Source organism: Lonchura striata, chromosome 11 (genome assembly GCF_046129695.1).
Source record: "Lonchura striata isolate bLonStr1 chromosome 11, bLonStr1.mat, whole genome shotgun sequence".
Lineage (NCBI taxonomy): Eukaryota > Metazoa > Chordata > Aves > Passeriformes > Estrildidae > Lonchura > Lonchura striata.
Genome location: NC_134613.1, coordinates 5,898,082 through 5,922,258, shown reverse-complemented (window position 1 = coordinate 5,922,258; position 24,177 = coordinate 5,898,082). Strand labels below are relative to the sequence as shown.

The 24,177-nt window shown below is 57.1% G+C and overlaps 2 protein-coding genes across 2 annotated transcripts; both read right to left on the bottom strand.

The window, feature by feature from the left end:
* Positions 1–4,441: 4,441 nt before the first annotated feature.
* Positions 4,442–9,779, bottom strand: ULK3 (unc-51 like kinase 3). The gene is made up of 16 exons (XM_021547240.3): positions 9,646–9,779; positions 9,267–9,407; positions 8,968–9,088; positions 8,760–8,864; positions 8,538–8,681; positions 8,363–8,445; positions 8,136–8,291; positions 7,956–8,061; positions 7,803–7,843; positions 7,583–7,685; positions 7,408–7,472; positions 7,212–7,290; positions 7,088–7,128; positions 6,959–7,006; positions 6,828–6,882; positions 4,442–5,369 (listed from the first exon to the last, which is right to left on the bottom strand). The coding sequence occupies exons 1-16, from the start codon at positions 9,745–9,747 to the stop codon at positions 4,747–4,749; spliced, it is 2,013 nt and encodes a 670-aa protein (XP_021402915.2). The 5' UTR covers positions 9,748–9,779; the 3' UTR covers positions 4,442–4,746.
* A 1,029-nt stretch (positions 9,780–10,808) lies between these two features.
* Positions 10,809–24,109, bottom strand: SCAMP2 (secretory carrier membrane protein 2). Its single transcript, XM_077785838.1, has 9 exons — positions 23,946–24,109; positions 18,943–19,023; positions 18,366–18,455; positions 17,256–17,373; positions 16,523–16,651; positions 15,945–16,104; positions 15,319–15,420; positions 12,527–12,644; positions 10,809–11,466 (listed from the first exon to the last, which is right to left on the bottom strand). The coding sequence occupies exons 1-9, from the start codon at positions 24,000–24,002 to the stop codon at positions 11,320–11,322; spliced, it is 1,002 nt and encodes a 333-aa protein (XP_077641964.1). The 5' UTR covers positions 24,003–24,109; the 3' UTR covers positions 10,809–11,319.
* Between the last annotated feature and the right edge of the window lie 68 nt (positions 24,110–24,177).

Sequence of the window (24,177 nt, the reverse complement as noted above, 5' to 3'; positions counted from 1 at the left end):
AAAATCCCCATTTTTCTGCAGTTTTTTGGGCTATTTTAGTACAAAGCCTTCAGAAGGCTCAGTCGCAGGGGCACTGCAGCATGCCCAGTGCACTGCTCCAAGCAAGGACACGCTGCAGGGATGAGCCCGAGCTTGTGCAGGTGTGAACCCCAGCCCTGGCGGCATCCCGGCAGGCAGGGGGCTCCTGCGGTGAGGCTTCCTGGAAAAAAAACTTGGCATTGGGGTGGGAATTTATCGCTCCAAATCCCGTGGGAGCTGATTAGCTGCCGTTTGGTTTTGCAGGGGAGGATGGGTCATCCAGGAAAACACAGGAGAGGGTGCTGGGAAACGGATGATATTATTATTATTATTTTTATTTTTATTTTTATTTTTATTTTTATTTTTATTTTTATTTTTATTTTTATTTTTATTTATTTATTTATTTATTTATTTATTTCTGGTGTTGGATCAAGCCACGGCTGGGGCTGCCGTGCCAGAGATTCCTTTCTGCCCCCAGCTCCCTGATAATCCTGTGCCAGGGCCAAGCAGCTCTGGGAAACTCCTGACGCCCGTTCCCGAGGGGACAGACAGACAGACAGAGGCAGCCCGGGCGAGGACACACATCCTCCCAGCCCTCCGGACCCTGGGACCAGGGGACTCGAGCAGCTCCGGGGATGTGTGCTCCCATCAGAGCCCCAGCGCAGCCCCGGCTGGGAGCCGGGAGAAGCGGGAGGGGAGATTGGCAGGAGCAGCTTTAGCTCGGGAAGGAGATCATACCTGATGAGGATCAGCCCGAGCTGATCTAATCCCCCAGCAGGAAAGGGAGAGCAGGCAGCAGGCACGGCCCCAGCCCAGCCCTCGCTGCTTTAATCCCAGCCCCGAGGCGCGATCAACGCGCAGCCCGCGGCGGAGAGCGGGGCTCCAAGCGGAGCCGGAGCCGCGGGGCCGGGATGGGAGGGGAGGCTGGGATGGAGGGAGGAGAGGATGGGATGGAGGGAGGAGAGGATGGGATGGAGGGAGGAGAGGATGGGATGGAGGGAGGAGAGGATGGGATGGAGGGATGGGAGGAGAGGATGGGATGGAGGAATGGGAGGAGAGGATGGGATGGAGGAATGGGAGGAGAGGATGGGATGGAGGAATGGGAGGAGAGGATGGGATGGAGGAATGGGAGGATGGGATGGACGGAGGGGAGGATGGGATGGAGGGAGGAGAGGGTGGGATGGAGGGAAGAGAGAATGGGATGGAGGGAGGGGAGGCCGGGATGGGGGTGAGAGGCCGGGATGGGGATGAGAGGCGGGATGGAGGGATGAAAAGCCGAGCTGGGGGCAGCAGCGGCAGGCAGCCCCTCCTGCCGTTTCCCTGCCCGGCAAGGATGCACCGGCGCTCATCCCACGGGCCAGCAGGATCCCCGCCGGAGCGGGGAGCCGCGGGGCCGGGGATGCAGCCCCGCGGTTCATCCCCCCGCAGCCAGCCGGGATCCTGTCCCGCACCTTTTCCCGGGGCTCCCCTCGCCCTGCCCCCCGTGCTCGCCGCTCTCCCGGCCCACGTGCCGCCACGCAAAGGCCGCGTGAAGCTCAGCGGGTTTATTTTGGGAGGCACCATGACCCCCGGGCATGTGAAAAGCCAGGCAGGCCCCGCTCCCCCCGCACGGCTCCCGCGACGTGTTAAGCCTCAGCAAAGCGTTCCCGGCAAAGCCGAGCACCGGCGGCTCCGAGGATGCTCCTGCGAGGAGGAGGCGGAGTCCCTGCTCCCATGGCTGGGACACAGCCTGGGGTGGGCAGGGGAGGATGGGATGGAGGGAGGGGAGGATGGGATGGAGGGATGGGAAGATGGGATGGAGGGAAGAGAGGATGGGATGGAGGGAGGAGAGGATGGGATGGAGGGATGGGAGGATGGGATGGAGGGATGGGAGGATGGGATGGAGGGATGGGAGGATGGGATGGAGGGAGGAGAGGATGGGATGGAGGGATGGGAGGATGGGATGGAGGGAGGGGAGGATGGGATGGAGGGAGGGGAGGATTGGATGGAGGGAGGAATGTGGGATGGGGGCAGCAGGGGCAGGCAGCCCCTCCTGCCGTTTCCCTGCCCACCAAGGGCTGCATCCCAGTTTCCAGTGGTTCCTGCTGCTGTATCCCGAGCATCCCTCCAGCCTCCACGCCATACGACTGCTCCGGGCATCAACACACGCACTAAAAATCTTAAAGCAAAGAATAAGTGTGGATTAAAGCAGAAAATGGGGTTTTTTCCTCCCTCTTTTATAGGTCTTAGATAATTGCCTCACCTATGGGGCTGGGATGGGGATGGGTTTGTCCAAGCAAGCCTCGCTGGTTGCCGGAAGATGCTGGCAGTAAGGAATTTTGTCAATAAAACAAAATAATTTTTACTGATCAAATAACATAAATTTTATTAACAAAACTCTTGCCCTCCTGCACCAGCCCATTCCTCAGCTGGCTGCAGGATCTTCCTCCTCCCCAGTGGTGAGTGAGTGGTTCCCCGATGGATAAAGCATTAAATGAGCAATTGTTAAAGTGCTGAAACAAATGAGCTGCCAGGGAAGGCTGGGGAATCTCCCTTCTCCTTTTTGCAGGCAATTAAACTTCCCTGCGAGTGGCTGTGGGAAGGGATGGCCCATCCATCCCCCCACTGCTGGTCCAGCAACCAGGATTAAAGCAGATTAAAGAGCCCTGGGAAAGCCCAGGGCTGGCTCCACACACTGACCCAGCTCTCCCCAGCCCATCGCGTGCCCGACCTCGCGTCACCCCCGCGCTGGCACCGCCGGGTGACAACCCAGCTGCCACTCCCGGGGACAACCCGGCCGAGGGCTGGGAGAGCCCTCTGGGAGGGCTGGGTGGTGGCATGGACGGGGCTGGAGCGGAGCAGCTCCTCCCTGAGCGGCTGAGCGACAGAGGCCACGCCGCCGGGCTGGGCACCGCTGGCTTCGTGCCACCCTCCCCTGGGAAATCCAGGACTCTGCTTAGTCAATTTGATTCAGTAGAAGCGTTTATTGTTTATATTATGGACTTATTTATACATTTTAACTCTACTGTGCACGCTGATGACGCATTTCTCCCCGGTGTCTTTGCTCGTCCACACGTTCTGCGTGCGCTGCTCAGAGCATGTGCTTGGTCACAGTCTCACCGCTCCCTGTCACCTCTTTCTTGTGGTCTTGGAATTCAGTTTCTTTTCTTCTTCCTTATTTTAGCACAGTTTATGTCTTACTAACCTTGATGAATTCTAGAGGGCCCTGAAAAAACCCTGATAAGAGCAGTTACAAGTGAAATACCCAGCGCATGCTGTCATTGCTCAGATAATTGCCACACCTTCCCTCGGTGACATTTGGGCGGCCAAAAACCCCGGTGCAGGTGACACTGGCATCCACCCCGACTCCATCAGCACCAGCGGAGCATTGTCCTGGCTTGTAAGATCAGCATGTATTCTATTTGCCATCCTTGGAGGTTGGGCAGTTTTCTTATCTCTTCCAAGAACAATGTCTCCCTCCGGGGACAGATCTTCTGTTAATGGGCCATTGATGATTCACTGCATGGCTGGTGAAGTTCCATCATCCCATTGGGAGATGCTCCACCCAGAGGGAGGAGCCAAGCATTCCTACCTGCATAAAATCAGCATTTTTGGGACACCAGGGCAGCCACTTCGCTGGATTCTCAGAGGAGCAGCTTCTTCCCCGCTGGATCCCCAGAGGAAGACCAGGCCCATCTACTCCATCACCAGACCTTCAGAGAAAACTCCACTCTTCTCCAGATCCCCGCTCCAGCAGCATTTCATCTGCCACTCCAGGAGGAGCAGCCACATTTCACTGGACTATCACCAACACCCTGACTGCTCAGGGTGTCAGCTTTCTGACTCTATCACTAGTTTTGTTTGTAATAATTACATTTTTAAAATTATTATTATTATTTAGTTTTTTTTTCCTAGTAAAGAACTGTTATTCCCATCTTTTTGCCTGAGAGCCTTTTTTAAAATTGAGGTAATTCAGAGGGAGGGGGTTTACCTTTTCCATTTCACAGGAGGCTTTTGCCTTCCTCCACAGACTCCTGTCCTTTCAAACCAAGACGAGCACCCAGAGCCCGTCCTGCTCCCGGGGCCGGGGATGGGCCGCGCTGGCGGCCGAGCGTGAAGGCAGATGTGATCCTCCACTCCGGCTGCTGCAGCCAACCCCGGCGGCTCCGCGCCCGCCACGGGCCGGGAAAGCAGTTTAAACCTGGGGATATCATCTCTGCTCTGAATAATAACAATAATACGAGTAAAAAGATATAGAAGTGCCTTGTTGTCTCTGCCCGGGAAGCTCTGTGCTGGTTTGAGCCCGGCAAAGGGGTAGGGTGTGGGGGGAGGCTGTCTTGGGAAGAGGTCATGGCTCAGAATATCTGTGGGACACCCCAAAAATCCTCCCGTTGTTCACTTCAGCCCTTCGGCTTCCCCTCACGGCTCAGCCCGGCCCTTCCTCACCCGCCACAAGAATCTATTGGAGGAAAGAGGGTTTTACGTAACGGCTCGTGTCGTTCTGCTCCGTGTTTTCCACACACACAGAAAAATAAAAAAGATGGGAAGTGAAAACAAGGTCAAACCTTGCTTTGGCTGCCTTGTGTCCCTGGGGAGCACAGGAAGGAACAGCACTGCTGGAGCAGAGGAGGGGACACCCCAGCTCTGCTCCTGGGGGAACAGACACGAGGGTTCCCATCCTGCCTCGATGCCTCCAGGACCCCAGGTGGCCTTTGGGTCCTGGGTTTGCCTGGGGACCCCCCCGGAGGCTTAAATCACAGATCTGAGTGCAGAGGAGGTGGAGAAATCAAAATTAAAGTTTATTAAAGACAATAAATTACATTCCCTTGAGATACAGTAGATTTTGAGACAAGTACCTTGTTTTGCAGGATAGGCAACATCAGCACCCCATAACAATGACTCCTGGGAATATGATTTGGATGTTTTTGGGATCAGGGCCCTGAGGAGTGGAGCAGGGCAGGCGGGATGCTGAGAGTGTCCCCCTGAAGGTGACTGACTGCTGCTCGTGCCCGACTCAATCGGTCCCCGCCGAGCGCTGCTCGCGGTGGTGACACTGAGATGCAGCCAGAACTGCCAGGCTCCAGGTTTAGGAAGGAAAAGCCTCATTCCCAGAGCTCCAGCAGTGAGAGGCAGGGCTCCAGGTTTAGGAAGGAAAAGCCTCATTCCCAGAGCTCCAGCAGTGAGAGGCAGGCAGGATGGCCGGGCAGGGCCAGTGCAGCGGGTGCTGGAGGCTGGCCGAGCAGCGGCAGATGCAGAGGTAGGTGCTGGGCGAGGAAGGCACAGCGGAGCATCCCTGCCCACCCTCAGCTCCCGGCCAGATTTGTGGTTCGTGTGGGCTCTCCCAGAATTTAGGAGGTTGAAGAACCACCCAGCTGAAAAAGCAGGGGGGATGTCCTGCCAGAGCCCAGTGCCAGGATAAAAATACCCTTGCCACGGAGCCAGCGGAGGGAATTAGAGTGGAATAACCCAGCCGCTGTGGCAGGGGAGGCTGCAGCAGCAGACGGTCGAGGCAGGGCTGGCAGGGAAATGAGCCAGCGCCTGGGAGAGGGGCAGATGGCCCCGCCGAGCCCCCCGGGGCTGGGAGCCCGAGGGTGACCCCCGGGTGTCACCCCGGTGCGGGGGACCAAAGCCTTGTCCCGGCGCCGGCATCTCCGGGCAGGCAGCGAGCAGCATCCAACGGGGCAGCTCCGGGAGTCACTGCAAGGTACAGGCTGTGCCGGGGCACACGGGGACTCACCGGGCTGTCCCCAGACTCACCGGGCTGTGCCGGGGCACACGGGGACTCACCGGGCTGTCCCTGCACTCACCGGGCTGTGCCGGGGCACACAGGGACTCACCGGGCTGTCCCTGCACTCACCGGGCTGTGCCGGGGCACACAGGGACTCACCGGGCTGTCCCCGGACTCACCGGGCTGTGCCGGGGCACACAGGGACTCACCGGGCTGTCCCTGCACTCACCGGGCTGTCGCCGGGCACACCGGGCTGTCCCCAGGCACACCGGACTGTCCCCGGGCACACCGGGCTGTCCCCAGGCACACCGGGCTGTGCCGGGCACACCGGGCTGTCCTGGGCACACCGGGCTGTGCCAGGCACACCGGGCTGTCCCGGGCACACCGGGCTGTCCCCAGGCACACCGGGCTGTCCCTAGGCTCACCGGGCTGTGCCCAGGCACACCGGGCTGTCCCCGGGCACACTGAGCTGTCCCCAGGCACACCGGGCTGTGCTGGGCACACCAGGCTGTCCCGGGCACACCGGGCTGTCCCTAGGCTCACCGGGCTGTCCCGGGCACACCGGGCTGTGCCGGGCACACTGAGCTGTCCCCAGGCACACCGGGCTGTGCTGGGCACACCGGGCTGTCCCGGGCACACCGGGCTGTCCCTAGGCTCACCGGGCTGTCCCGGGCACACCGGGCTGTGCCGGGCACACCGGGCTGTGCCCAGGCACACTGGGCTGTGCCGGGCACACCGGGCTGTCCCCGGGCACACCGGGCTGTCCCCGGGCACACCGAGCTGTCCCCAGGCACACCGGGCTGTCCCCAGGCACACCGGGCTGTCCCCAGGCACACCGGGCTGTCCCCGGGCACACTGAGCTGTCCCCAGGCACACCGGGCTGTGCTGGGCACACCGGGCTGTGCCGGGCACACCGGGCTGTCCCCAGGTGCACCGGGATGTCCCGGGCACACCGGGCTGTCCCCACCACCCAGGGGGATCCCGGCGGGGACGGGGCCATGCCGAGGGAGCGGGGCTGGGTGGGGCTGGGGTCAGCCGTGGGCAGGGACATCCCCACGGCTGGGGAACCTCGCCCAAGTGCCCGTGGCAAAGGGCGACTCACCGCTCCGGACCGACTCTGCCAGCGCCTCTTTGCCCATGGATTGTGCCTCCCGCATCTGCCAAGGGAGAAGGGGATTTTCCAGCCTTTATCCTCCCCCAGCACGCTCCAGAGCCCCCCCCCAGTCATCCTACCTTGATCTGATCCTTCAGGTACTCGGCTCGGGCCATCAGGGTCTGGATCTGGTGGGGACAGAGAGAGGACACAGTCCCTCTGGAGCCAGGCCACCAGGGACGGCCGGGTGTCCCAGGGCTGGCACTCACCTCGGCGTGGAGCAGCTCCCGCCGCCGCCCCGCCGGCTCCGCTGCAGGGGAAATGTGCCACGGGATGAGGGATGGGAGCAGGACCCATCCTGGCCCCAGAACCCCGGCCTCAGCCCCAACTCACCGGCCAGGAGCAGCAGCAGCTCCCCCAGGCTCTGCTGGTACAGCTCCAGGGCGTCACTGTCATCCCTGCCTTCCTCCTCCTGCAAGAGGCCCCGGGGGCTGGCTGTGCCTGGGGGGGTCCAGCAGCCCCCTCCCCACCAGGTCTGCAGCTCCCCCTTCCCTCGAGGGGTGAGGGGACCCCCAAGGCCACCTCTCACCTTGGCGATGGCAGCTGAAGCCACTTCCAGCGCCGCGCAGAGCCGGGGCTTGTCCTTGGCCATCTCTGCAAGGGGACACGGCTACGGGGATTGCCCAAAACCTTCACCCTTCAGCCCAAAACCCCACCACGGCCCCTGCCAGCTCCGACACCGGGGGACGGGCAAAAATCAGTACCTTTAAGGAGCTCTCTGGCCGGGTTTCCTTTCTCCAGGAGGTTCTTGTTGCTGGAGGTGACCAACACCTTCAGCTCCTCAGCTCGGGAGATGTACTGCCTCACCTGTGCACATCATGGGGGTGAGGAGACCCCTGATATGGGGTGCAGAGGATGGGGGTGCTGCCCCCACCCCGCAGAAACCACCCAAACCCACCCAAAACCATCCGGGTTTTGGCTCACCTTGGCCCGGATGGCTTCTTTGCGCCGTGCGTCGCTTTCATCTACGGGGGAGAATGACCAAACACGGGGTGAGTGGGCTAAAAGCTGGACTCCCCCGGGGTGCTGCCCCCCCAGAAACACACCCAGGCCCCACGCAGCCCCCCGGGGACTCACAGTGCAGTGCTGGCACGAAATACTCCAGGGCTTTGCGGTAGAGGGAGAAGGCGGCACCGGCGTCTCCCTCCTGATCCTTCCTCACCGCCTCCACCACCAGGTCGGTCTGGGGGACACAAAGGGGGTTCTCAGGGCTTGGAACGCCCCCGTTGCCAGGCTGCAGCCCCCAGGCCCGCTCACCGCCTTGCCCAGGCTCTCGGGGCTGGGGATGTGCTCCATGTCCACGAAGGGGTGGGCAAAGAAGCACTCGAAGGAGATGCGCTTCCGAGGGTCCCTCTCCAGCAGCTGTCCCAAGAGATCCCGGCATTCCTGAGAGAGCTGGGGCCGGCTGGGAAGCTGGGGAAGGAAGGGGCTGAGCCCACTGAGCGCTGTGAGAGCCCTCCCAGCCCCACCCCACCCCACGTTACCTCCACAGCCCGGTCGCTGCGGATCTTCTCCTCCAGCTCGGCGAAGGAGCGGGAAGCGAAGGGCGGCTTCCCAAAAAGTGCTTCTGTGGTGGGGGGGAAGGAGCAGTGGGGGGAGATGGAGAGGGGGAAACCAGCCCTGAGTAGAGCCCCCCGGGGCAATAAAAGCCAAACCCACCGTAAAGGATGACGCCCACCGACCAGAGGTCCACGCGGGCGTCGTAGTGCTGCCGACACACCATCTCGGGGGCCATGTAGAGCGGGGAGCCGCGCAGCACGTGCTTCTCGTCCCACGGGGACATGTACTGAGCAAAGCCGAAATCTGCCCGACAGAGAGCTCGTGGAGGCCCAGGGAGAAGGGATTTGCCCCCTCCCAGCCCCTGCCAGGGGCTGCCCTGACCTGCCAGCTTCAGCTGGGGGTTCTCCGGGGCGCTCAGGAGGATGTTCTGCGGCTTCAGGTCCAGGTGGGAGATGTTGTGGTCGTGCAGGAACTTCAGGGCACAGGCTGGGCGGGTGGATGGGCGCGTGATAGCGCAGCCCTGCGCCCCAAAACCCTGGGGAAGGGTCCCCAGCAGAGCCAGAGCGGGAGCCAGGCGGGGTGTCCTCACCGAGCTGCTGCAGGAAGACGCGTGCCACCTTCTCGGGGAGCATCCGGCGCATCCGGATGAAGCGGGAGAGGTCCCCCCCGGCGCAGAACTCCATGATCAGGTAGATGTGCTCACTGTCCCACTGCGGGGCAAAGAGACCCTGCCGTGCCACCCCAGCCAGTCCCACCCACACAGCTTCACCTGGACCAGTTTGCCCAGTTGCTGGCACCAAGCCCCACGGATACACCCGCGGGAAGCGGGGATGGATCCAAGCCAGAGAAGTTCTGGCTCGGAGGCCCCCCGGGAAGCCCCCAGCCCACCTGGAAGTCCTTGAGCTCCACAATGTTGGGATGGCGGATGGTCTTGAGGATCTCGATCTCCGTCAGCAGGTTCTCCACCGATGCCCGGTTCAGGCTCCTCTTGTTGACACATTTGATGGCCACCACCTCACGGGTGTCCCTCTGCCGAGGAGGGGGGACAACGCTGCACCCCCACCCCCAAAGAGCCACCCGGGGCTGCTCCCCCAGCCCGCCGCGTAGGGAGGGGAGGGAAAAACCCCCTTCCAGGGGGCAGCAGGTGCCAGGCAAGGGCTATGGGGGTGGTACCCCATGTGGACCACTGGAAAACGGGGATCCCACGGGCGTGGGGGGGGCAGATTCGGGAGCAAAAAGGCGACCCCCGCGGCGGGCTCGGCCCTACCTTCCTGTAGGCCTTGTAGACGGTGGCGTAGGTGCCCGAGCCGAGGGGCTCGGTGAGGATGAACTCGTCGAGGCGCGGCGGGGCCCAGCCGGCCCCGGCCATGGCCCCTCCGGAGCCCCGGCCCCGCTGCCCGGGAGCCGCTTCCGCCTTCCCGGCGCGCCACGGCCCGGCCACGCCCCCTGCGGCGCCCGGCCACGCCCACACGTCATTCATACCGCAACAAGCCACGCCCCCGAGCCCACCCCAACCAATCACAATTCCAGGCCACGCCTCCATCAGTCATGACCACGCTCACACACCATTCATATGGAATCAAGCCACGCCCCCGACTCACCTCATTTACATTGGCCACACCCCAACCAATCACAACACAATACCACGCCCATAGACACGCCCCCACACTGGCCACGCCCCCTCAGCCGGCGCGGGCACCGTATCTGGACCACATGAACAGTTTTTATTAATAATTTTTTAAACATTAAAAGATCAGACGCGGGGAAAAAAAAAAATCCAATAATACAGAAGGAAAAGGGTGTAAAAATACCGATTTCTGAATCCCAGCGCCCCCCTGCCGCCCCTCACCGGCACGGGATGCGGGTCTAATACAACCCCCAGCCCGGCAAAGGGGCACCACAAAGCCAAATCTGCATGAAACCCTCTCCCCAACACCCAAACCACGGGGCTGAAGGAGGGAGAGGTGGGAACCTGTCCCCATCCACATCCCAAGGGACATCCCAGCGTGGGATGCAGCTGAACACACACGAAAACAGTTCCTTCCCAGCTAAAAAACAATTAAACTCGTGAGGAGGAAGGCAGGGAGGAGCCTTCCCTGGAGAAAGACTCATCCAAGGTTAGCTGGAGAAGGGCGTCACAGGCACTGTGTGACCCAGCATCCTCAGCTGCCAAAGCTGGAGCTGGGAGCCAAACCAACATCCCTTTTCCCTCCCTCTCCTGGTTTCAAGTCACCGAGAAGGCTCAGCCTCCACTGATTCCCTTCTCCTCTCCGTGCCCAGGGCTGGCACCTGCAGGTTCCTCGTGGAAGCAAGGGATGTGCCCTGGGGGCACCAGGGGAAATACACTCCCACACACTCCCCCCTGCTCCTAGATTTTCGTTCCCGGCTCTCAGGAAGCCCAGCAGTTATGAGGTCAAAATACAGCATTGTGTGAGTGTAATAAATCAGAAGTACGGTTTCTGTTCTTAAAATTAACAACATCAACTACATGCACGTTACAAAACCCTCCCAAAACAGTAGATAATCAAGTTCTTCAGAGCAAAGGCCAAGAGAAGAGAGAGTAAAATCAAAAACTTGCTTCCCCTCATCTTCCTGCTACAGACAGAGTGAGGGGAGGAAGAGACAAACACCTGGAAGGTCCTGGAAGGAGGAATATCTACCTCAGAGAATGTCTTCCCCCATCTCCCCACACCCCAAAACAAGACAGGTAAAACTGATCATCCAAACCGTAGCTCAGCTGAAGCCAAAAAAAAACCTTCTCATCAGGAGTGTCGGCATCACAGAGCTCACATGATACCCCCCAAAAAAGTGCATTTTCAGGAAAAAAAAAAAAATTAAAAAAAGAAGGTTGGGAAGATGAGGGCAGAGGAAGCGAGAGGGAGGCAGCCCGGGAAGAAGGGCTGGATTTCCCGGGAAGAAGGGCTGGATTTCCCAGGAAGGGTTAGTTTCCCCGGAAAGCACTCTGTGCAGCCGAGGAGGCCGCCCCAGCTGCTGCGTTCTGGAAGCTTCTGTTGGTGAGGATGCCTTGGGAAAACTCCTCCTGGGCCCTCTGGAAGCTGGCTCCTGTGCGCCGATACAGGGAATGCACCTGGGGACAAGAAGGGAGGGAAAGAGGGAATGAAATCAGCCTGTGGCCGTGGGATTGCTGCACACAGGGGAGGGAAAGAGGGAATGAAATCAGCCTGTGGCCGTGGGATTGCTGCACACATCCAGCTTTCCCTTGGCTAAGCAGCCCGTGCCTCCATGGCTCCTAGCAAACGCGTGCTGTGGATTTCAGGAGACCTTTCTTTGCTGAAAAATGTGAAGCTCTCACCCAAAATTGCTGGTTTCAGACCCAAAACTCCCCATACTGTGATGGCTCAGATTTAACCCAGTGTTTCCTGGAGCGCAGGACCTGAAGGTGCCAACAGCACCAGGATAAAGGCAGGAGAGCAGATGGAAGCACCAACAGAAACAGGATCAGTCCAGCCCGTCCTTGCCTTCCCCAGGCTCCATTTCTGCTGCTCCTGCAGAAATCCAGCCCTGCTGCTGTCAGGCAGGAGGAGGGAGGAGGGCTGGGCTTAAGAACCAGTGGGAAGGCACTCGCTGGGATCCCACCCGGCTTTGAAAAGCCCCAAAATGCTGTGGAAGCAGTGACTGAAAATCCCTGGATGCTGAACAGAGCCATGGCCACCTCTGCTCTGCCAGCTCCAGGCACAAGGGACAATGGTTTTAAACTGCCAGAGGGCAGGGTTAGATGGGGTATCAGGGGAAAAATCCTCCTCTGTGAGGGTGAGGAGGCCCTGACACGGGTTGCCCAGAGAGGCTGTGGCTGCCCCGGGATCCCTGGAGATGTTCCAGGCCAGGTTAGACAGGGCTTGGAGCACCCTGGGATAGTGGAAAGTGTCCCTGCCCTTTGGCAGGAGGTAGGGGGAGTTCTAAGGTCCCTTCCCAAATAATTTCATGATTCTGTGACTCCAAAGGGAGGCTACTTCCCACTTCAAGAGTGTCCAAAAAACTTGGCATCGCTGCAGGAAGCACAAGCAAAACTACTTTAATTAAAACCTCTTGACCCACCATCCCATCATCACTCCCAGGTGGGTGAAGGGAGGTGTCAAACCACGAGCCCTGGGGGCAGCCTGAGCTCTGCTGGCCCTGGAGCCACTCACCTGCTTGAGGAGGAAGAGGGAGAGGACGGCACAGAGCGTGAAGAACGCTGCCACCACCATCATGATCACCACCACGGCCACGTTCCCGTGCACCTCCGACAGCGCCGCGATCCAGCCGCTGCCAGGGACAGGAGAGGAGAGGAGGTGAGCATGGACAGCATTCCAGCACAGCTGGAGCACAGGAGGGAGCACACACACGCCTCAGGGGAAGGTTACACGGGAGCACAGAACCAAGCAGCTGTGGAAACGGGAGCCTGGAGCTCATCCTGGAGCTCATCCGTCTTGTTTTGGGGATAGAGTTTCCATTAGCATTTTTAGAGGAGGATTGTGCTCATCCCACCCACATTCCAGTCCCGTGCCCTCCCCTCAGGCAGCAAAATCAATAGCCTTGGCGCCAACTGTGACTTCCATGGGCATCTTCTCAAAATTCAGCCAAGTGGGGTAAAGATAGGCTGGAACAGCTAAATTGGAAGAGATCAGCTGGCAGGTCTGGAGCCTGGACCTGAGTGTCACCCTGACTGGGATTCAGGGTCAGGAGCGGGAGAAAGAGCAGGAAGGGATGGAGGTGGTGAAACCCTGGCATAGGTTGCCCAGAACAGCTATGGCTGCTCCAGCCCTGGAAGTGTCCCAGGCCAGATTGGATGGGGATTGGAGCAACCTGGGATAATGGAAGGTGTCCATGCCCATGGATGAGATGAGCTGTTGGAACTCAAAATGTCCCTCAGACATTTTTGGATGTTCCAGACCCTGGTTGGAGGCATTTGAGACCCTGGCAGGCAGCTGGAAACAGCTGTGATTTTGGGTTTGAGCCATGGAATGATTTATCAACCTTGCAGGAAGAACAAGAAGTCACAAAAGTTTAGATATTACAGTAGAAGTAGTCACAAAGTAAAGGGAAGAATTTTTTAGTGCTGTACAAGGGGGGTTTAACAACTGTACAGGGGGGGTTTAGTTTTGTACATGGGGGTCAGAGGTTTTAAGATGGAGGAATGTAGGCCAGTCCTGTTCCTCCTCTTTCTTCTTCCTTACCTCCATGCTTTTGGTGATGTTGGCATTTATGGATTGGTTTAGAATAGAAAAGCACCATTTAATATAGGTAATAGGCATTGGGGAAAAACTGTAAACATGTAACACGTAATGTACCATATAAAAGACAGCAGCAGCCCTGGGCAGGGAGAGAAGAAGCAGTTGGGGTCAGAGAGGATGTCAGGGTGTGTGTGTGCCTCTGCCTGAGCTGTGAGCAAACCACAGCAGCTCAAGGAGAAAATCTTTTAGATAACAACTTGCAATAAACTGCCTTGAGACTGAGCAACAGAGACTGCTGAGCCTTTCTTTGGAAGCTCGGGTTGGAGGAGACTTTTCCACCCCACGGAGCCCCTAAATCAGGCTGGGGTTCTGACAATGAGCCTTAAGATCCCTTCCAGCCCAAAGCATTCAGTGATTCCACTATGATTCTAAGTTCCAGACACTGGGACTGTTGAAGGGAAGGGACAGGGAGAATTCAAGGAGTTACCAGACTTGGCTGTGGCTGAAAATACCAAGACATCTCACTCAGAGGAACACCTTCCTGGGTGCTGGAGAGAGGAACCTTTCCAAGTGCTCCACCAAGCACGCCGTGTGCCAGCAGGAGGGAGGGATGGGGTCCCATCCCATGTGTGGCAGCGCTCCTCACGGCACAGGGAAGCGGAAAGGCACAGCACGCACCGCAGCCAAAAATACCCGCGCTGTCTGGCGGGAGGAAACGGAGCAGAAAGCTCCAGGCAGCCTCTGCAAGCCAGACCAAACCCCCTCCCAGCCCCCACAGCAGGGGGAGGCCGGGGACAGCGCTGCCCACGGGCCCTTCTGCAGGCAGAGGGCACAAATAGACAGCAGCTCCTGCCTGCAGGCTTCCCTCGGGAGAGGCAGCACGGGCTGCTAAGCTTTCCCTGAGCTCGCCGAGCGCACAGCGGGAGCTGCAGCCGAGGCAGCGAGGCGAGAGGAAAGGCTGTGCTCTCCTGCAGGGCATGGCTGCTGACACCGGGCTGCTGCAGCCGCTCCAGAAGCACTCACCCTTCTGGACAATGTCACCGAGAAAGGGCGAGGCTAAAAGCCTCTCTGCTCATCTCAGCCCACCAAGCGCACGCTCCAGAGGGATTCAGGAAGAGTCTGGGGACAGAGTCAGCGTGGTAGCAGCAGTATCTGGGTGAGCAGCACCCAGATTTCAGGTCAGAGATCACTCAGCCCCACACTGCTGTCAGGGAAGGCTCCAGTTTGAACCAGGCAGATCTGGTACACACCAGAGGAGCAAATATGATCTGTACTGAGTGAGGGAGAAGGCAGCAACAGAGGCATAGAAGAGTTCTCACAGAATCACAGAATGGTTCGGGTTGGAAGGGGCCTCAAAACTCAGCACATTCCACTCCCCTGCCATGGACAGAGACACCTTCCACTGTCCCAGGTTGCTCCAAGCCCCATCCAGCCTGGCCTTGGGCACTGCCAGGGATCCAGAGGCAGCCACAGCTGCTCTGGGCATCCTGTGCCAGGGCCTGCCACCCTCACAGGGAAGGATTTCTGCCCAACACCCAGTAATTCACATATTCCCCTTCTCATACTCCTTCACATACTGGGATTAGGATGGGAAGAGCAGAGGAGGGAGGCAGCTGGGATCTGCCAAGGCTGTGCATGAGCTGAGAGAGGAAAACCACAGCAGAAAGAACAGGCAGCTGTCAGAAGCAGGCCCCAAAGCTCCTGCCAGTCACAGCCCTGGTGAGAAAAGGGATGTGTGACACGGCAGGCAGCGAAGCCAAGCTTACCTGTCTCCCCAGCCAGGAATTCCGACAGCCTGGATGATGTAGATTGCTATTTGGCAGAAGAAGATGAAAAAGAAGACGAAGAAGCTGAAGGAGCTGTCAGACCTGTGGGAGAGATGGCAACAGGAGTGAAACCTGTGATCCCTGCACTGAGTCCCTGCTCTGAGAGGAGAGGAACAGCTTCAGTGAACTCCTTTCTCCGGGGAAGAGCTGCTGAGGGGAGGTGATGTGGGGAGGAATTTGGGCACCCAAATGTGTCCACTGCAGATGCAGAGCTCTGCCCAGTGCAAGTGGGGTGAAGGCAGCTCCCTCAACAAATGCAGTGTGCTCAACATCAACGTACCAAACAGTGTCTTAGAAATTAACAAAGTGAATAAAAAATTAATTTAAGGAGTCCTATGTCTGCTTAGGCTTGGATTTCAGGATGAAAAAGGATCACCATAATTAAGTTCTATCAGACAGATCTAATATGTTTAGTAACATAGTGGTTTGGGTTTATCTAATGATGCAAAGAGCTGGAAAAATCCTGCGGGCAAAACACGATGGGAACAGATAAACCCAAAGCTCCTCCCACTAAGAAATACATCCCTGTAACAGAAAAAAAAAAACAACAAACCAACAGTACTTGCCTGAAAGCCTTGTAAATTGGTCGGTACCAACAGAGAAAGGCACAAGGAGTGAATAAAATTAACCACAGAATCGAGAGACCAAAGTCTACTCCTCTGTTGCTGTCGACTGTGAACCACGCCAAGCAAGCCAGCAGGTTTAGGAGCAGGGTGATGGAATGCACTGTTTGGGGTGGGAGAGAGAGAAAAACAACATCAGCAAGCTCTTGGAAACTCCAAAGCATCCCTAATGTCTCACTGAACACCGGGAGAGCTGCAGAAATTAAGGTTGACTTTGGGCCATCTAATTTCTCTGCCTCCCTTGGAAGGGAAACAGAGCTTGACCTAAGAAGCTGGTCTGATCCTGCTGCTCACAGCCAAATCTTAAATAGTTGTTCAAGCCTCCAGTAAACAATTAAAATTCTGTCATGAATGAGCTATTTCCAAAGCAAACTCGAGGTTCTTCACATTTACCTTCATAAGGAAGGAGGGAAATGCAACTTTAGCCTTGCACCAAGAGCATTTACAGTGCGACAGAGCTCAGCTTTTCACACAGAACCTCCTCCAGAAGAATCCTGACTGCAGTTGAAGCCATTACTTACACATCCACAAGTAATAGAGCATCTTGCATATCCGCTGGTAGTCAGCTGGGATGTCTGCAGAGAAATCCTGATAGAAGCACGGCTTGATGGGACACTTCTTGGGCAGAGGAGGCCAGTTGTTCTGCCTCGCTGTGGGAGGAAGGAAGGAGCAGCTCTTCACTTGCTCTTGTCTCATTCAAAGACTAATTCCCACCCCAGAATTTCCAAGCAGCCATTCAGCTATTGTTTAATTCATGCATTAGAACTTTGGCAGAGCCCAGAGCTGGGCAGATCCTACATCTGAGCAGGCAGCACAGCAGGAATGGGATAAACTGCTGGCACAGCAGCTGCTTTTCCCTTGAGGAAAGCAGAATTCCCCTGCACTGTCCAAAGGGCCATCACAGCCACCATCACTCAGCCCTGCAAGCCCAGATTCAGCCACTTCAGACCAAGATTAGGGGCAAAAACATTGGGTTCCTGTGGTTAAGTAGAGCTTTGCTGCTCTCAGTGAGAAGCCTCAGTGTGGCAGCGTCACTCAGCAGCTCTGACACGGGTACAGCCTGAGAGCTTTTGGTGGTGAAATGCAGCTGCTTGAGGGCAGGGGCCCACCAGAGCTGGCCTCCAGCATCCCCCCTCTGAGCTGGGAAGCTGTGGGATGCCAGACACTGTCCCAGAAGGGTTGCCCCAGGGAGTTTTCCTGAAATCCTGGCAAAGCCAGCGGTCCAGGCTGCTCTGGGCAGGAGTCAGTACTCACGGTCGATGCTGGCTGCGTGGCTCTGCAGTTCCCTTTCCTTCTTCTCCAGCTCAGCTGCCTTCCTCTCTAGCTCTGCCTGCTGCTGGAGCAGCCCTGCCTGTGCTGCTGCAGCCACGGCCTGGGGAGGGGACAGACAGCAGAGAGGTCAGCCCTGCCCTGGGCTGGGCTGTGGTGGCACCACCGGGTGCCAGGCTGGGAAGGAAGCAGGGCACAGGGTGACATGAAAGCTCAGCCTCAGACATCTTGGGCACAGGGTGACATGAAAACTCAGCCTCAGACATCTTGGGCACAGGGTGACATGAAAACTCAGCCTCAGACATCATGGGCACAGGGTGACATGAAAGCTCAGCCTCAGACATCTTGGGGACAGGGTAACATGAAAGCTCAGCCTCAGACATCTTGGGCACAGGGTGACATGAAAACTCAGCCTCAGACATCATGGGCACAGGGTGACATGAAAACTCAGCCTCAGACATCTTGGGCACAGGGTAACATGAAAGCTCAGCCTCAGTCATCTCGATTCTGCCACTGGAGGACAAAATCAAGTTATCCTACAGGAAGTCAGGGCTGGCAAGAGGAGCTTTTCCACAGCTTCTTCTGCCTTGCTGTTCACCTCACTGCTCTGAGCACCTCACAACAGAGTGTGAGCAGGGCTCCTGGGCTTACCAGGACAATTCCCTTCCCAGCTGCCTACCACACCTCTTAAGGATCTTTCTACCTGCTTTGTATTCTGAGAAATGATTCTTTCTCCCAGCAGCCTCAGTTCTTCAGATGAGGTGGTGCTGGCAGGCAGGTATTCTCCTGGCACTCACTGAGTGTGTCTGACTAGACACCAGAACTAAGCTAAAAGCATTAGCAGGATTCATTCCAGGATTTCCAGAGGGAAGCCAGAGCCAACAGGACACAAGTCAAAGCAAGCTCTGCCACCAGAGGGACAGGGAAAGAGATGTAAGAAGCACCGTATGTGTGCATTTCCTACAAAAATATGCCTTGGAAATGCAAGTGGAAAAGATCACCTGCAGCTTCCCAGTCCCCACCCCAGGGAATCCTGTTCTGCCAGGGGCCCCGGGAGCTCGAGGAGGCTGGGAGCGGGGCAGAGAGGGGCTGTACCTGTGGCGTGGGCTCCACGGATGTCTGCAGCACGGCCGGCTGCGAGTGGCCCGAGGGCTGCGCCGCCGGCGTCGTCCGCGCCGCATTGGTCTGCAAGAGACACGGGCCAGCAGGGAGAACATGGCAGGAGAAACACAACGGGCTCTTGGTGAATTGTTTAAAGCACAAATCTCACCTTCCTGTACTCCTCCTCCTCCTACCTGGCTCATGGCAGCAGCCAGGGAATAAGGATGAGGCTCTCCCAGCCATCGCTCAGTGGCACGGCCAGGGCAGCTCAGCTCCCAGCCCAGGGAGCAAATAAATCCTGCTGTGGCCTGCCACAAACCATCTTCCCCTTCACACTTCATGGGGCTGCCCTGGGAGCCAGCAGCCAGCTGGAGAGGAGCTGTTCCATGCCAGTGGAGAGCTTATTACTGCTCCAGTGCAGAGCAATTTCCCACTCCTGCACGCCACAAGCCACATCCACAGGGAAATCAGCTGTGAATTCCTCTTTTTTTAAGCTGCACCTATTAAGGGACTTTCTACACCACTAAAAGCACCCCCAGGTACACAGAGCACAAAGACACGTGGCACGTACCCGCTGGGAGCTCTCGGAAAAGGGGTTGAATTCATCCAAGCCACTTTGGCTGGTGTTTGTGAGCTGTGTCACCGAGGGGTCCTGGAGGGAGAGAGCACAAGGAGAAATCAGCACTGGATATGGGGTGCCATCACTGATAGCACTGAATTGTTCCACTTGAAAAAGGCCTTTAAGAACATCAGCTCCATCTTATCCATGCTGCCTGCTTTCCATCTGCTTGTTACCTGGGAATTTCAGGGGGTGAAACACATCCCAGCCACAGGGAGATGGCCCTGGCTGGCATGGAATTTAAATATCCAAGGAGATGACTACCAGCAAGGCAAGACTTGTCAGCAGAAATAATCTCCTGTTCAGCCAAGAGGGATGTCTGAACAACCACAATGTGCTTTTGGCACAGGAATACTTTGTGCAGGTTACTTCTGCTCACCTACAGCCAGTTATTCCTAATTTCCAGGGATTTGGATTCATCCACCCATGGTCAGGATGTTGCTGGGCCTCACAAAGCAAGCATGGAGCCACACAAAATTAGGTTTTAGATACAGCTGATCCTGGCTGAAAGATGCTGGCAAGCTAAAATGCCAGTGATTGCTCTGGATAAGTGAAACACAGGAAAATTGAGCTGGAGATGTGACACCAATTATTTTAGGAGGTTTTAATGCTGCTGGCATAACAGCTCTCACTTCCACTCACAGCACCTCCCACTCGTCTCCATCAAATCCTCTGATGTTTAAAAACAGTCTCTCTACACCTCAGAACACCTCTCTCCCCTCACCTGCAGGGCTTTTACACAGCTGTTTTTATCTCCTCTTTTCCACCTACTCCTTTGCATGCAGAGATTCCTCTTGGGCAGCCAGGTGCTGCCCTCTGGAGCACTCCTCTCCTCAGTTATTCCAGAAACAAGGCCCTTTTTGAACTCGGAAATCCTCCTGGCTGGGTGTGGGTCAGAAAATTACAAAGTGGCTTCTTCTCCCTCCCTCAGCACCTCGTGTGTCCAGAGCAGCCCTCCTAACGTGGTGCTCCACGGGGTGAGAAGGACCCGAGGCCGCACCGGCGCGTGCGGGGCTGGCGGAGCTGCGGCGGCCGGGCTGATGGAGGTGGGACACGGAGGAAAATCCCTCTGGAGCCATTCCTGGGGTTCTAGCACAGCCTTCTGTTGAGCAGGATCCACAGGGAGCTGTTAATGAGTAACTGCACAGCTCCTGCACGGCAGGCACTCCCCACCAACAGGTCACACTCGTTTGTGAATCACCCCGGGCTGAGGCATCACACATTCGGCTGCTGCTCGGGGAAGTTCAACTCCCCAGCAAGGAAGGGCTGCAAAAAGTGGGAAGAAGCAGCAGCACTGCCACGGTGGAGGCTAAAAGTGCTTTTATTTCAGTCCTGACTCCTCTGGAAGTTTCAGCTGTGCAGAGATAAGGGCTGTCAGCACAAGTTTACACTTCCCCTCACACACGGTAGCGCTGCACATCAGCACAAACCCTTCAGTCCGGAGCACACGAGCCCCCGCTGGACTAAAGTCCAGCAGAAAACAACTGCACAAGGAAGAGAAACTCCCTTCAAGGTGTGGGAAGTGGAAAGTGAAATCTGCATAACCCTCCGGAGAGCCTGGGTGGGCAGGGAATAAGGAAAAATGCTACAGCAGCACGGTAAAACGGAGGCTTTACTTCCCTTGGCTCATCCGCACCCAAAAGAAAGCTGGAGGCTCTCCAAGGGCAGGGAGAGCAGCACCACGGCTTCATTTGCACCACAGTTTGATTCCCAAGGTAGACAAGCTTTCATCTGACTGCACAGCTTTAAAAAAAAATCATTTAATTAGGCTGTAAGTCCAAAGCCCAGCAGCTCAGCTGAACTTGCCTGCTATTGTGCAAGCGTGTCTATAATAGGAACCCAAAGAGCAGGGAATTTGCAACAAAGCTGAAGTGTTTGGACACGTGCCTGGGTAGGGCAGGAAGGAAAGCAGAGGGTGATGCAGGGGCAGCAGCCTCTGTGAGCCCGGAGCAGGCAGCGAGGGATGAGCGAGCACCAGGAATGCAGAAATCAGCGAGGAGTTGCCCACAAACTTCGTGTTTTACAGCTATTTTCTGCCAGCTGGGCAGCAAAAGACAGCTGAGCCTCTTGAAACAAGCCTTAGAAAGGGTCAGGAGACAAGGATTTCATTCAGAACCGCTTGGAGCCACAATAAGGGTGTCCAGCCACAAAGCTCGTGCTCACAATTCAATGATGGCTCAACCTGCCAGGGTGCCGTGAGCAGATCCCATTTGTTGCCCTTCCAACCATGGCTTCCTCAAGTGCCAGGGATGTGTGATGTTGTTTTTCACAGCTTCAGATGCCCCCAGCCCAGAATAACTGCACATCTGGACCAAACTGTACTGCCAGGAATATTGAAACTATTTTCAAATGCAGCTTTAATGCAAATACGAAGTTGCTGTCACGCTGCTGAAAAGTTTGGATACAGCATGTTTGTGCAAGGAATTCTGTATTTTCTTTTCTTTCTGTTCCCAGATTAAAGAAACAAAATGAGAGGCCTCTCTAGATGAGATCAAGGAAAAAGAGCTCAACCTAGAATCACCTGGAATTTAACACAGTTGTCAAAATATCACAATATTGCCCTAAATATAACCAGTCCTGCAGACTCAGGGGGCTGCCACTGCCTGGAAGATGCACTGAGAGAAATCTTGAGGATTTCATTATTGATATCTCTGGAAAGGATGGAAGTTTCCAGCTCTATCTGAAGCTTGAATCAAAGTTTTGGAGGCAGCTGCCACTTCCAGCAGGTTACTAGATAAAGGAAGGAAGTTAATCATCTCTCATTAACTGGTTACAATAAGTAACAGAGCAGCCAGAGATATTTTTAACAGGACCAAAGCAGCTTATTTTACACAAAGCTTAACGAACATCATGAACAAAGTCCCCTGAAAAGGCAGAAACCCAGGTCACATCAGGATTTGAGGAAGATGAAGCACTGAACTGGGTGCTCCAGCAAGAAGGGCCAGCCCTGGTGCTGTGGCATGAGAGATGCACGGGCTGGGAGGGTGAGGAGGCTTCTGCTCCTCCCAGAGCATGGCAGGGGGTGTCACTGTCACCCCAGCACAGAGCCAACACCTGGATCCAGCCCCTGGCAGGGAACAGCTGTCCCACAGGCTGGGATTCCACTTCAAACTGGACCAACGAGGCTCCAAGGCTCCAGGAAGCAGCAGACAAAAATTCTTCTCAACCAGCTGCTGGGGACTGAGGAATTTTTCTCAGGGGAAAAAAAAAAAAGGTAAGACAAAACCTTGCAGTCCTGAGAGGAGTGTACAGAACCTCCCACAAGGACCAGATGAGCTGCAAAGAGCTGTCACAGGGTAGGAATCCACGGTGGGACATGTGTTGATCCTCGTTAAGAAGTGAGCCTGATATGGGAGTTACTGCTTGGAAATCACCTTCAACCTTTTTTTGTTTGAGCAGTGAATAAAGAGTGGGCACAGCCCTCTTCTGCCAGATACCAGGACAGCTTTAATGTGCACAAAGCAGCTGAAGGGAGACAACAAGAAAGATGGAGATGGACTTTTTACAAGGGCCCAAAGTGACAGGACAACAAAGAATGGTTTCAAACTGACAGAGATTAGATTGGATATTAGGAAATTCTTCCCTGTGAGGGTGGGCAGGCCCTGGCACAGGGTGCCCAGAGCAGCTGTGGCTGCCCCTGGATCCCTGGCAGCACCCAAGGCCAGGCTGGATGGGGCTTGGAGCAGCCTGGAATAGTGGAAGGTGCCCATGGCAGGGGGTGGAACTGGATGAGCTTTAATTTCCCTTCTAACCCAAGCCATTATGTGATTCTAGGAATATTTACTTCCTCAAAGCAAAAGCAACAAATCCCATGTCCACAAACAGCAATCTATTCCAACCTCCAGAATGAATATCAGAGGAACACGATCATCCCAACTCTTCCCATTCCTGAGAGTCACAAGACCGCATCAAAATGAAAATGAGGAAGAGAAAGAGTTCTTTCACTCTGATTCCTCAAAAGACTCAGCTAATCAACAAACAACTTGTGTTTGGCTCGGCCCCAAAACCCAAGGTCAGGAAAGCACTCCTTGCTGTGGATGGCATCCCAGGCAAGCAGTGGAGGTGAGGCTGGCAGGAGCCAAGGGCCAGAGCCTGATTTTCACAGCACTGCACAGGCACCGCGTCCCAGAGGCTGCTCCAGGCCAGCCCCTGCACCAGTGACCCCGATTTTCAGAGGGCAATCCCAGAGAGGACAAACCCAGTGAACACAGACCAAGTCCTCAGCGACTTTAACAGCAATCCTCTGCTCTGAACCACGAAATGCACAGCTTTGCCACGGGAACTCACTTTTAAACGCTGAAACACCATAAAAACACACCTCAGAGGGACGCAGCGGAAAACCAGACCACCACACAGCACGGCTAAGAGGGCTCCAGCGCTGGATTATTTTTAACACGCCCTCAGAACAGGCATTCCCAGCTGTGTGGGAGAGCCCTCCTCGGGGTGAGGAGCAGCCTGGAGCGGGGACACAGCGGGAGGGACCCGGGGGGACCCCAGCGCTCGGGGGCGAGCTGGGGAAGGGGATCGGGACCCCCGGCCGCGGCCGCGCGGGGGGCTCGGGAAGGGGATGCAGAGAAGGGAGGAGACGGGCGGGGGTCAGCGGGGAAGGGGAGCGGGACCCCGAGGCTCGGCGGGCAGGGGGAGCGGGACACTGAGGCTCGGCGGGCAGGGGGAGCGGGACACTGAGGCTCGGCGGGCAGGGGGAGCGGGACCCCCGGCGGGCAGGGGGAGCGGGACCCCCGGGCTCCAAGCCGCCCTCAGCGCCGGGGTCGCGGCCGCCTCACGCCCCCTGGTCCCGCCCCCCGCCTCTGATTGGCCGAGGCGCGGAGCAGCGGCTCCGCCATTGGCCAGCGGCGCTTCACTCAGTGCCACGTCCCGGCGTGCGGGGCACGGGGGCCCGGCCGGGCCGGGCCGCGCCGGGGGAGCCGGGCCGCCCGCCCGCGCCCCGCGCCCACCTGGAAGGGGTTGATGTCCACCGGGTCGGCGAACGGGTTGGTGACGAAGCCCGACATGGGCGCGGCCCGCTGCTGCTCCGCTCCCGCCGCCGCCGCTCCTGGCGCTTCCGGGGCACCCGCGTGACCGGGAGCCGCGTGACGTCACGGCGGCGCGTACAGCTCGCGCGGGGTTAACCCGGTGGGCGTGGCCGCGTGACGTCACAGCTTATAGACGGGGAGGGGGGAAGGGAAG